This window comes from Symphodus melops (assembly GCF_947650265.1).
Source record: "Symphodus melops genome assembly, chromosome: 22".
Taxonomy (NCBI): Eukaryota; Metazoa; Chordata; class Actinopteri; order Labriformes; family Labridae; genus Symphodus; species Symphodus melops.
This window is the reverse complement of record NC_136712.1, coordinates 9,932,532-9,946,419: the sequence shown is the minus strand read 5'-3', so window position 1 is coordinate 9,946,419 and position 13,888 is coordinate 9,932,532. Positions and strand designations below refer to the sequence as shown.

The 13,888-nt window shown below is 43.0% G+C and overlaps 1 protein-coding gene across 5 annotated transcripts in view; it reads right to left on the bottom strand.

The window, feature by feature from the left end:
* Positions 1–13,888, bottom strand: part of LOC306817653 (uncharacterized protein) — a 196,653-nt gene that overhangs the window by 89,243 nt on the left and 93,522 nt on the right. For all 5 annotated transcript variants that reach the window (XM_079334712.1, XM_079334710.1, XM_079334709.1 and 2 more), the window contains one exon: positions 13,797–13,855. In XM_079334712.1, the coding sequence (XP_079190838.1) occupies positions 13,797–13,855 (59 nt within the window). The remainder of the gene's footprint in view (positions 1–13,796; positions 13,856–13,888) is intronic.

The following is a 13,888-nucleotide window of genomic DNA, read 5'->3' as shown; positions in this document are numbered from 1 at the left end:
TGGGCCCATTATGCTGCCCTTAGCTGTGTCAATAGGAAACAGGAGAATTAAACGCTGGGGTTGTTTTGTCTGAGGGAAGGAGGGCCGGGATTTTTCTTCCTGTGTACCAACATGTGTGCTATACAAAGTGAAGACAGAGAATTAGGTGTTCATGAACAAACCAATTATCTGACACAGCTGGCTTCAGGAACATCTAATAAACAGAGACGATGACTCGTTTAAATGACACGCTAAGAAAAAGGAATGTATCCTGCACAAAAAACCTAAAGATAGGAGCTCGAACTTTCAGACAGTGTGGGAGAAACGCATGTTAAAAGCTAGATGATTTTAGGCGCTCGTAGCCGATAGTGGTTGGTAGAAGTGCCCGATTGGCAGAAGCTGTGGTCGGCTCAGGTTGGACTTTAACCCTTTCCTACCTTTTATTCTCCTCTCTCTCCCTCATTTCTGACTCTATCCACTGTCAAATCTATACTTAAAGGCATAAAGAGCCCCAAAACAAATGTTTACAACAACAACAACAAAAGTTCCATGATTGTTTATGCTTTTATATCAGAATGCTAAGCTAACCAAAAGGATGGATGGCTTATTCCAGCCAGGAGCTCTTCAGTCAGTCTGATTCTTTTGACAGGTAAAATTCCTCCCAGCATTTAGCCCTTAACACATTGCTATTCTGCAACAGCGCCGTAACACATTTCCACTGTTATTATATTGCATCCACAACTGTGCAATAAGGCTGTCCAAGTGTGTGAATTTACATGGTTTGACCGTGTTGTGGAACAAACACGACATTGACTTATAACTGACATAATACGTTGCTGAATTCTTGCCGCTGTTACGATGGCGGATCTATTTTTACACGTTAAGATGAGGCTTAAATATCCCGCCTTTAACTGCCACTCAAAAAGGGCTCTTCTAAATTTACTAGGCAACAGAAATATTTTGTCAGTGAGGGGAAAAAAAAGCAAGTGTAAAAAGAAACACAGAGTCACTGGCCCTGTCAAGAAATATTATTTTATAAAACGCTCAGAGGTGCTGGTGGAATTTGCACCTTTGCACAGCCAGGCTAACCCTTTCCCTCTGTTTGAAGATGTTATGCTATGCTAAGATAATCACTTGCTTGTTATAGCTGCAGAGTGGATCCGTCCACTAGGGATCCGTTTTCAGGTAAATGTTCATATGGGAACGGATAAAAGAAGACCCCAACACTGTCAACCTAAACATTCGTAGAAGCACTCAGCTGTATATCAGGAGAGTGAAGTCGTGTCACTTGGAGGTTGGAGGGTTACTCATTAGAATCAAACCAGTAAAGTTGTTATTGCAGTTCAACATAAGTGCACAATGTATAAATCACACAGGTGACTCGGACCATGCTAACAACACAAGCCACACCTGAAAATATGTCAGGCCATTGTAAGCTTTGGGAAAAACTCTGTGTAAAATATGCATCCCTTCACTTCTTTCTCTATTTTTCTCTGTTGGATGATAAATAGCTTGTTCGACAGACCCTCGCTGTGCCCTCAGAGTTCTTAAAGGAACAAAGCCATGATGAATGGATCAATGCCAGCGGTCCAGGAAAACAGCTCTTCCGGCCGATAAAAAAGATTTGCCAATGACAATTGGGGGACAGCGGTGACCCGGAGAGTGGGTCTTTGGGGTACGGCCCCCCCAGAGGGGCCCCGGTGATGGAGCTAGGATCACCATTAGGGGGAAGATTAAGTGGCCCCGGCTTCCTCTCGCACTTAATTATACATGCAAGCCCCCTCTGTACAGCCCGCTGCAGCACCTCAGAAAGAGGCAGAGTGCTCCTTTGTCTCAGCCGCTGGCCGCCACTTTGATGGCTTATTGGCTGTCTCGCCATGACAACCGCCGGGCACAGAAACAACTCCCATTGGCCGAGGTGTCAGAAAAGCATAGAGGAAAAGAAAAAAGGGAGAGTAAAGGGAAGATATAGAGAGTTGGATAAGAGACAGACAAGCAGGGGAAGATGTGCGTATTTAGTTTTCATTACACTGTGAGCTTGAAGAAGATGGGGGGGAGGGAAAAAAATGTCCTTGTCAGAACGGGAGTCTCTGGAGGTGCTGGGAGGCGTGCGGGTGCCATCCGCCGACACTCAGCTGACAAATATGGAAGCCCTCAAAATAGAGCAGTTCATGCTTGAAAACAATGGCTTATGAATAAACAAAAGGGCACGAGGATCCTTCTAATAAACAAAATTACACCACAAGGGGATGAGCAGGACAGGAGGGGAAAGAGACACGCTAGGAAAGTCATTAGCATTGTGTGCTAACAACATGCGAGCGAGCACATTATGAGCAACGGAAGAGCCTCAAAGGCCAAGTTGGACGGGGCTCAAACGGCAATTCAACTGGTCAAATCTCCCCTGAAACCATTCTCTCTTAAAAATAATGACCAATTGAAACAAACTGGCGATAAATCTCTTTGCCAGACTGTTGCACGCACTTTTAAGGCCCTGATCAGAGGCCAAGAGAGGGTACAATGTGGATGTAAAGCGCCTTAGTTAGTCTCAAGTATGATGACTTCCATCCATAGCTTTGTGCGGTTTGAACTCCCAATCCATACCACATGCATCCGCACCAAAGTGTTCCAACATGTTTACAGTAAGAGAAGGCTTTCCATAGCAACACAAGAAACGTAGTTTTATATATAAGAGGCCATTTCAAAAATGGAACAGTGAATACATTTTTAAGATCGGGTTGCGCAAAGGACAGTGTCAATAATTAATCTTGCAGGCATCTCGGCTTCAGTGTACTCATCATGTTTTAAGAACATAACTGGAGATGCTGTTAATATATAATGACGCTGCAGAGAGAGATGCAGCTTCCTAACCCCTGAGTTTTTCACGGGAAAAATCAAAGTTTCTGTCCTGAGGCAACCCTCGAATCAAACACACGGTCGCCCGACAAATCTGGGAACATTTCAAATGGATTATTTGGTGTTAGCGGGTTAATAGCTAATCAATACGTGGTCCAGTGAAGTCCCAGTGGTCTAATCCACCTAATCACATACAGTACAAGACAGATAGGGGGAGAAATGGGGATAACAAAGGATGGATTTCCAGTAAAGGTAGAAAACCGTCAATATTTTGCACATTTTCGCCTTTTTAAGATAACATTAACTTTCATGGAGGAAGAAGGAGCTCGACGTCACGACAACTACATTCTTAAAAAGGTGGAATTTAAAAAAACTTGTCGAGTCATCAAGTGAACTTAACAAGCCTTGACATGAGCAACCGTTGATGGAATGTATCCAAAAGTTGACTGACATGTTATCTTAGCCACATTAGTTAAAACGGCTTTTTTTTTTTTTTTTTTTTTTAAGAGTAGAACCAATAAACCAGCTGTTTACTATTCAGGCATAGCTGATAAGAGCTCGGGGCAGAATTAAGGGAACTACCGTAAATTCCGGACTATAAGCCGCTACTTTTTTCTCACACTTCGAGCACTGCGGCTTCTACTCCGGTGCGGCTAATGCATGGATTTTTTATGGGGGACAATGAGCTTCTGCCGCAAAAACATTTGACTTCGTCACGTCGGATCTTAATATCAGTCATTTTGCGCTTCATGCACGCACCCTCATGATGGAAAACACACGGAGAAATACATATGATGCAGCTTTCATGTTAAAGGCGATCGACCTGGCTGTCAAAGAAGCTAACAGAGCTGCTGCACGTTAAGATGACACTGACAGCGACAACAGAGACTGAGGAAGTGAGTAATGAAGTCATTCTGAGGCAGTGAATGGATGGACTTTTTCTTGTGAAATATATTACGGTCATCTTTTTCATCAGCCGTGTTACAGACACCGTCGGCTAGGCTTCGTATTGTAACGGTTCATGTTGTAAAGTCAGTAGTTGATAATGTGTTCATAATTCCGATTATGTGGAGAGTCAGTGAATGCACCAGCGAGAACGTGTTGAGTGGCTGTATGAGAGAACGCTGGGGGAGAGAGTTGGATTGTTACGGCAAGTTATGGTTTTGCTCTCTGCTGTAAACGGCGTGGTCACGGCCGACAGTGATCGGGTTATTAAAAGTTATTATTTGAACGCTCTCGTCGTCCTTTAACGTCCGTACGGACGCTACAGTATTTGCGAATGTTACCGGTAGCCTACGTCTGTGTAAATAGCTCTTGTTATAGCGTGGACACCTGCGGCTTATAATCAAGTGCGGCTTATATATGTACAAATACTTTTATTTACTTATTTTTAGCCGGTGCGGCTTATATCCAGGTGCGCTCAATAGTACGGAATTTACGGTATTTAGTTAAAGAGGAAAGTTTGACGAGAAAGTTCAGAGCGTGCATTCACATATTAGGATGGAAGTGGAGGAGCTCTCTTAATACTGAGAAGTTAACTAAGGCGTGCCATTTTCAGAACATTAAACTCTATGCAATTTTTGCATTAACATTGATGCCCAAAAGCTATTTATTATTTAATACAATTTGAGAATGATGAGCTGAAAGTGACATTAATGGCGGTAACAAGATTGATATATTTGGACTCAAATTTAGACACTGGAGGGGAAACACATGCGCACACACACACACACGTGCGCATGCATGGGCACATGATGCAGGAACACACACACGGATACCAGAGTGTCACCTTACCTGCACATCCAGTACTGAGAATGTAACGAGATATGCATTAGAATTTCATAATCAAGTTCAAAGGACAAAACAAAGAATAGTATTCTAATAACTTCTTTCAGATGACTTTAGAAATGGGAATTATGGGAAGGATTGTTTACATAATTCATAAGATGATTATCACATTAGAGCATCTAAATTATGCTTCTTTGATGATCATTCAAAGCCAGCACACAGTTGTCTGCGGTTTATTTAATATGCATTATAATTATAAATCAAAGTAAGCAACACTAATTTTGACATGCTGTAAGACTAATGACTGTCTGGATCCCATCATCAAATACAAATACATGTTCCCGTCTTAACCAGAGCCGCAGAGGCACGGGCCAAATCAATAGGAGAAAATCAATTAGAATGTGTTTGCATGTATGGATTGACACCTTGAATCATCAGTCCTATTGATCCTCAGCGCTGTGATCTTCATAAAACCCATTTGTTCCATCTAAAGTTTGCACATGGCGCCAATACGTTGTTCTTTTGCCTCCCCCCCCTTCCCCCTCTGGTTTGCATAAACAATGGTAGAAGGGTCATAACGAACACATCATGAACTTAAGGAATGATAAATGTCAAAATGCACAACCTGTAGAGGTGAAGAACGAGCAGGAAATAAAAACTCAAGAAGCTCTTCGGAATTGAGATTTTAAAAAATGAAAAGATTTGCTGACAAAAACAGAACAAAAGTCCACAAATTGATGCGTGTAACTTTCAAACAAATTGACTGATGAACCACTTCTCCACTGCAAAGCGCCCCAGCCCCACCCTGAAACAAAAAGCCCTGATGAACATCCTTGTGACTGAACTGATTGCAGTAAATTATAAATTATGCAGTCATTGTGGGCCCACAAAAGAAGACATCCCAACTCTGCAGTCAGATGTAATTACCAAAGTCAGGCGCACTCCACTGTGTGGGATCCCTCGCTGACAGCATACGCTGACTGATGACCTTCGGCGGTGAAGACTCCCTCTGTTGGGGTCGATGAACACAAGAGACCCCCCCCCCCTCCCTTTCTTTATAAAAAAAAAAAAAAAAAAACTTCCAACAAAATCTTAAACATCTCTATACCATCTCATTTGACCCAAAATGTTCAGGTACAAAGCTATTTAGAAATGGAAGCTAGCACAGCTAGTATTGCCTATCAGTCACAATCAAGGGTTTATTGCTTCGGGTTGCTATGTAAGGCAAAGAAATATGACTCCCCTGTCAGCGGGTGGCAGAAAGGGGCGGGGCTTTCGAATTAGGAGTAAAGGAAAGAGAGGGCTAATTTGACACAGCTCGCTTGGCTTGGCATAATTGCTCCGTCACTGTCAGTCCTTGAGAGGCCTTCTCCCCGTACAATTTGGACACAATTACCAGCCGTTTACCGTTGGCCGTTATGCCCGTCGTCTTGTCCCCTCTCCCCCCACCGCTAAACCCCCCCCCACCCCCCCGCCGCCTGTTCTCCCGTTTGGCCGGTGGCTAGGATGTGCCATGCCTCATCAAACGCGGATGCGGCCCATTAATGAACACTGTTAGCATTTCTCTTAAACTTCTCCTGCCTCTAATAAACATGCAGTGTTCCATGAAGGAGCATTGCCATCCTTGTGACATGATATTTATTGTCTGTGCTGGCGGGAGGGGAACGAGACGGGGGGAGAGAGGACAGAGGTTAGGGGAGGAGTGGTTGGAAGTGAAGAGAGATATATCGGCGATGAGTAGGGGGAAAAAAGGGGAGGGGAGGTGAACAAAGACGGATGAAGAGGACAGAGATACACGCTGGAACATCTCTTTCTGCCTATTGCGCTGTTAGAGGCTCCCTACGCAGTTTCAAAAGCTCAACGAATGCTGAGGCATTATTTAGCAATTTGAATGTCCACAATAAACACATCAAGACATACAGATATGTCAGCAGTCTGTCGAAGCCGATAAAGTTTAAGGGCAATGTTGGAGATCTAAACTTCAACTTAAAAAAAACAACATCAAACATATTTGACAAGGACACTAATGTCAGAAAACACCAAGATAACTGTAAACGTCTAAGCCTAAAATTGAAACAATGTCTACCTGCTAGAAAGTGTTTAACGTGGCGCAAATGGCTAAGCGGTAAGGTCGTGGCCTATGTACGAAGGCTTTCATGCTCCAGATTCAAATCCCCTCTGTGGTTCCTTATTCCTGTATGTCATTTCCCACTCTCATCGCAGTTGAGTTGTTTCACTTTATAAGCAGTGTTTGCCTACTAATACTACTACATCTCTATTTGCTTGAGTCCTACAAGAAGGTTCACTGAAACATCAGTGTCATGTGATACTGATCATGTTGACAGGCGTTTGATGACTGAAGTTTCTGACACATACAGCTGTTGCCACGTGTCAATCTCAAGATGTAAGCGAGCCCTATATTGTGGCCTGTGTTGTTTCTTTACATCTCAGTCAGCATCAGCCCTCATCTTCTCAAACGGTGGATTCCTCCCAGCAAGTTGTTACACATTTGTGAGTGTCGGCTTCTTTTTTTTTAAAGTCTGAAAATAGTTGCTGAATATCACACTCTGCATACTTCCTCATAAGTGGCCTAACACAAAGACATACGTGCAGGTTTCATGCTAGCACAACAAAGTCGCGCTCAGTCAGAATGTGAAATCATTCCTCTGCACTCTGACACCTGTTTTGTCACGACTGACAAACACAAGCAGAGAGATAAACGGAGAAAAGAAGAACAATTTTTTATTTTTTTTTGAAGTGTGAAGCTGACAGAAGAAGAGAGGCACAGCAGGTGGTTGTGACCTGACAGTGTGTGTGTGTGTGTGTGTGTGTGTGTCCTCTAAAGAGCCTCTCTTCCCCTCCTCAGGCCCCGGGGTGGCCTTGTGTGTTGCAGCAAGGGGTCGTTACTGAACAAGGGGTCTTCATTAATCAGTTCTTCTTCTTCTTTAGACATGGCAGCCATAAAGGGGAAAAAGGTGTAAAGATGGCCTAATATGTGTACCTACAAGCACACATTCACATATAATTAAGAAGTGTTTTCAAGCACACACACACACACACACACACACAGAGAAAAAGCCAGGATCATGACTCAGACAGTCGATTGTGTTGTGTCTCTGGAGACACAATCACACACTCTCCCTCTGTCCTCACCCTCAGACCAGCAGAAATTAATGAAGCCCAGTGCAACTGCAGTCAAAGGCACAAAATGGCTGCTCATTAATAGCCCGCTGTCATGAGGGGCCATTACAACGAAGCTAGGTATTAGAAATCAGGGATGCATTATCCCAAGGCAAACAAATGATAAGTGGGAAAAAAGAAAAGAAAAAAGACTGGCGTTATAAATGGTCAATTCCTGAGAATCTGCCGCGGCATGTTTGATGTTTTGAACATTTTATTGTCTTTGTAGTGTGCTTCTTGCTTAATTTGCATAGCTTTAAATCATGGAAACAGCACAATGCTTATCTGCCCGGCTGTCTAATGCAACGCACATGAAGGGACGCTCACTCACACGGACTCTCGCGCAGTAACGCGGCAGAAACACAAACAACCGTGGCACCAAAGTGAGACTTTTCATGTCTCCGTGGAGATTGGCGCTGGCATCGTACTAAGTGTTTGGTTGCTCACCGAATAAACTCATTAATTTGCTTAATTATGAAACTCCCTATCAATTTCCTCTCCCTGGGAAAATGTTCAGTGGAGCTATGCGGCAACATAACACTTTCGGAGGCTATGTTCTCACTATCACGTAATAAACAAACAGAAAATACACCAGGGCCTGATTAAAGGCCTTTACACTACAGAGGAAGAGAGAGAGCGAGAGAGAGGACTGTGTGTGTGTGTGTGTGTGTGTTTGTTTCCGTGCCCACAGATGAAATTGTTTCAGCTTGTTTTTGACAGCTACAGACGTGTTGGCTATTATTGTGGGGGAAGAGAACGCCTGGTTGTAATAATTAAAGCATACCACTAACCTGCATAAATTAAAGGCTGCCTCTGTCTGTGCATATGTGTGTGTGTGTTTGTGTGTGTGTGTGTGTGTGTGTGTGTGTGCGCACACGCGCTCAGACAGTCTTTGTTCGTCCTGATTAATTTGTGTTTCCTGCGCTGTTTGTATGCCTGCGCATGTATATGTGCAAACATGCGCGTGTGTCTGTGAGCATTTGGGTGCGTGATAAAAGTGAAGCGTGCTGTATTGTGATGTGGGGAGCTGTTTGCTTCCTTCTAATGCCTCACAATTCTTATCTCATGAATACAAATGAAAACTTTTCCTGCCTTTTACTTTTTCTTTTGTGTTTTCCCTTCTAATTACGAAGAAATAAGGGTTGGGACGAGAGCGCTGAGTTTTGTTCGACACGCTGAAGCTAACACTTCTGTCTCAGGATGGTACTACAAACACGATGGCTGCCGGCTGTTGAATTGAATGTCTCCTATATACTGCAGCAATTCAGAATAACTTTCAGGACATTGAAACAGTATTTCCCATTTGTACCTTAATGACAATATGCAGTCCCACCAGTTGAAAAAACCTACTGTAGTGACATGTGATCACTAAGACTGATGATGTAGTTCAGTTCAAGGTTGGTTTGTACCTCTCTGTCTGGGTCACAGGTCCTGACGACTTTGATACAACAGGAAAAAAGCAACAAGAACTCCCTATTGCAAAAAGGTTTCACTCATTCATTTAGAAGTGACACTCGTGCAAGTCACAGTTTGTTCCATTGGGTGTGATTTAGACCTTTACTCCGGCATATGTGCTCATAGCCTTTAAAATGGATAAGTTTAGTTAATGTCTTTGACCATGTCTGGAGGCTCTGACATCCACGGGCTTTTTCAAAACAGCAGGGATGGGATGCAGGATAGGTTAGCGGTTGTGTTGTGCGTCCCATGTACAGAGGCTCCAGTCTGCTTTTCAGAGAGCCGGGGTTCGAATCGGACCTAAGCCCTTTGATGCTTGTTATCCTCCACACTCTCCTTCCACAATTTCCTGTATCGGTTCAGCTATCCAACAAAGTCAAAAAGTCAAAAATTGTGTTGTTCAGTTTGTTTTGTACTGTCGTTTGTGTATTGTTTGTTTATTTGTTTGAACTCTATAAGTGCTGTGTTGCATTGGATTACTTGCTTAATACTAATCACTACACAAGGTCAAAAAAAAAAAAAAAGGTTTGCTAATATTGGTCAGTATTATTATTATTGGCATAGCCACCATAACTATGTAATATGTGTTGATACTTTATTGTCTGTACATCTCTCTGTCTGAAATTCTCTCCATCTGTTTTTATCCATCTCTCTCTTCCTACCCCCATTTATCACACAGCCAACCACATGAGATAGCTGTCCAGCCATAAGTGTGAGTCTGGTTCAGATTTCTGCGTCGTCTCTGAAAACTGTCTGTGAATCGAGATAAAAAAGACAAAAACAAGCTCTATTCCAGATACTGAATCGGTCACATATAGAATGACATCACTGACAAGTTCAAATAAATCTTCAGCTGTATAAGCCACATATAGTTTACAGTCCATTAGGAACAAGCTCACCTCTTTAACCGACGACTGCTGGAGCAGCAGAACATTAGCCCTTATTTTGACAATGATCTGACAGTGATAAAGGGAAATGTGGCAAATAAAATGTGCATTTGCATCTTCATACTGTAAACATATATGCACACACACACACACACACACACACATGTACATCTGTTGTTTGTTCTGTTTGATGCATCTACATTCACCTGCACACACACACACACTCACTCAAAAAGGGAAAGGGTGGGAGGCCCTTGTCAGACAGGGTAAATCCCATTATTTGGCCCTCATCCCAGAGAGTGAATTGAGAGTCAAGTAGGATGCATGTGGTAACCACAATGAAATTACAGCTGCTGTGAGGCCGAGCGCCGCTAATGCACCCCCATTGTGTCCTCGAGTGCATCTAAATAAGCAGCGGTAAAAGGCAGCCTGTGCTGGGGCTGCCAGGGTTAGAGAGTGTATGTATGTGTGTGTGTGTGTTTGGAGGTAAATGGAGGCCTGCCCGTGATAGAGGGCTGTATTTAGGCTTGATGATGGGTAACCTGTGGGGACCACCTGATGCAGCTTTGTTGTATGTGGCTTTATGAGGTTCAGGGTAAGTGTAGATGCTTATGTGTGTGCAGGTTCTGGATATTTTCCCTGCAGCACTTAAAAAAACAAAATGATTCACCGCCCCTGCCTACCTGTAACTCAGAGCCTGCAAATGCTGCGGCATGACAGTGATACCAGACAAATGGACCAAAAACCCTTTGTGATATTTTTACCTGTAATAAAACTGTATTCCTTTGGTTTCTTATGTCCTGCATCAGTACAGAAGTAGGCCGTAGATCACAGGACTTTGCACCGAGACAGACACATTTCCCACAGCACAGTATCCAGGACATAAGCTACAGGGGAATGAAGAAAGTGAGGGAAAAGAAGGAAGAAAAAAAAAAAAAAAAACACTAAAACTGTCAGTTGAAGATGCAAAACAGAGATCCGGGTCTATCCATTATGAATGAGATATATTTGAAAAGGAGGAGGTAGTATATGAACACTGCCGTGGAGGAGGACACTCAGTAAATCCGCCATCCCCAAAAAATGGTTAACCCTCTCGGAACAATGAACCCCACGTCGTCCTCCCCTCAGTGCAGGCTCTGGTTCATCAACAAAAGCCTTTGTACAGTCAACATAGCTGTTTTTATTCATGTTGCATTCATCCTCAGAACTGTCCATCAGGCGCGGTGGGGACGGGCTGATCTAAAACAGAGCTGCACACTCATGACAGGAGGATAGAGCCGTTACTCTGGAATGCTAACCTCTACTGTTATTTGGCCCGCGGAGAGAGCGGGAGAAAAAGCGAGAGGAGATACACAGGCTAGTGACAGCTACAAACACAGATGTAGCTTTGTTCCACGTCTCTAAAACAGCACACTTCAGTGGGATTGCTTTCGCTTCCGAGGGCCTAATCAAACTTGTGTTATTTAGACTTCAAACATGGCCTCCAAAGAGAGACAGGGGAGCGAGCTAGGTGTGTGTCTCTAGCTAATAGCTGCTAGCATGATTCGGTTAAGCTGCTTATTTCTGACATAAATAATGCATCCAGGCAGATGCGCTTGACTTTAGTTGAATATGAATCACTCGCGTGATTGACACGGAGGTTTGTTGAGCGCCGAGTTTATTCTACAGTCTCACCTTTGGAAATAGGCCTGTCTCATTTAATATCCCCGATGTTAACATAATTATGACAACCGGGCCTGATTCATGCGTGTGTCTGTGTAATATCCATGACAAAATTAGGCTACTATTTTTTAAAAGGGGGGTGGGGAGCAGGCAGGAGAGATTTTAGCGGAGTATCAAAGGCAACTAGATTGTCTGCATGTTTAACAGCTAAGCCAAATCAAATCAGAACTAAGAGGACTATCTCCAGTTTAATTCTGGATACTTTCACCAGACACCTTACTTACCCACCCATAAACCCTGCCCCCTCTTAGCCCCCTTTTTTTACACTCATTGATTCCAATCAATCAACGCTAATTAAGCGGGCACCTATACACATATATGTCATATGCTAATAGGGTAATGATATGGGCATTTAGTTGGCGCTTTAATCTTATGCTACTTGCAGCTAACATATAATGACGCTCTCTACCCAGCCATGGGAATATTTATAAGAGACCACTGAGAGCATGGACACACACACACACACACACACAGAACGAGTGCTACTTCACACTAGCTCACTGTATTAAACCTTATTTACAAGCTAACAGCTATAACCATTACAGATACGGTGGTGGAGAAAGCACATTAGGTTCAATGGGCCAACAGCGTGTAATCCAAAACAATAAAATGTAAATTTGAGTCAGCTTCGCGCGCTAAAAAGACGCACACATGGCTCATCTGCAAACAGATGAACATCTCTGATACAAGATGTTCCCTCCTCACCACCCCCACCCCCCCGTTCGGTCTCTTTTAAGACCTTGGCGCATCAAGGAAGGAATGTTTCTCATTTCATTTTTTAATCCCCGTGCTGTGTTAAGGTGCTGTGGATAAATATATTGCAGACTCCTTGCTTTGCTTCACCCATAGCCCTCCCCGTCCAGAAAGACATTGGTGGAGGACAAAAAGCGCAGAGGCAGGCAAGAGAAGCATTTAAAACAGATCTATTTGGTAGAGATAGTCTTTTTAAAGTTATCAGTTAAATGTTCATATTTGACTTTTTCATGCATAAAACCACTTCCACCATCACTACAAGAGAAGCGTTGTCTGTTTATATTGCAGACCATGTCTCATTTTGTAAAGAAAGATAATTGCACTCATTATCATCTTGTACATTCATACATTGTTTTTGTATTGTTCTTTTAAAATGTTCTTGTGTGTTCATTGTTTTTGCACCAAAACACCAAGACACATTTATCTTCTGTTAAAAACCCAACTTAGCAATAAATGGTTTCTGATTCTAACTCCAAAGCAGTTCGATCCCTGATCAGACATGTGGTATGTTTGGTGTTTTTTTTTTTTTGAAAGGGAGATATGTGCACTGTACGCTCAAGCATACATACTCATCCAGACTGCAGACTCGTTTTTCTTCAATGCATTCCATTTTTAATCGACAGCGCAAAATAGTCAAAAGTCAAGAGACGGATTCAAACTCGGGACGTCACAAATGCGGCGCACGCTCGTTCCCCTGCTGAGCCAGCAGGATGCCTCGGGCCGCTGTACTATTTTTTTAACATGACAATACTGTGGAGAGGTTCAGGGATGGAAAGGGAGCCTGAATCTGTTCCAGCAGGAAGCACTTCACTTCAGTGACTGTGCTGAGTTGTTATGACTGACTGCGTGCCGTGTATGGAAGATCATTTGACGTACAAGAGTTCAGATTTACTTCAATTAAAATGAACACTTCACTTCAATATTCACCGCGATGACATACGATGTTCTAAACTGTCGGGAAAGATTTTTTTTCCCCTTCCTATTGTTACTTCGGATTCAGTTCAGTTTGTTCTTTCAGGACTGGACAACGTCATTTTTTGAACGACTGGACAGAAACGGCTAGTTTTTTTTTATAAATGAAAAGTAAATGTGTGATTTGTACAACTGTCATCTTGTGATTTGCGTTGCTACGATTTCACGTTCAGTCTTCCAGAACAAGCGGTTTCAGGTTAAACTCACCTTGACATGGGAAGTTCTGCAGGGGCCAGATGACATTCTTGAGAATAATTCAGCTCGGTCTGAAAGACAGTCAGCGGTAAAGGAGAGCAAAT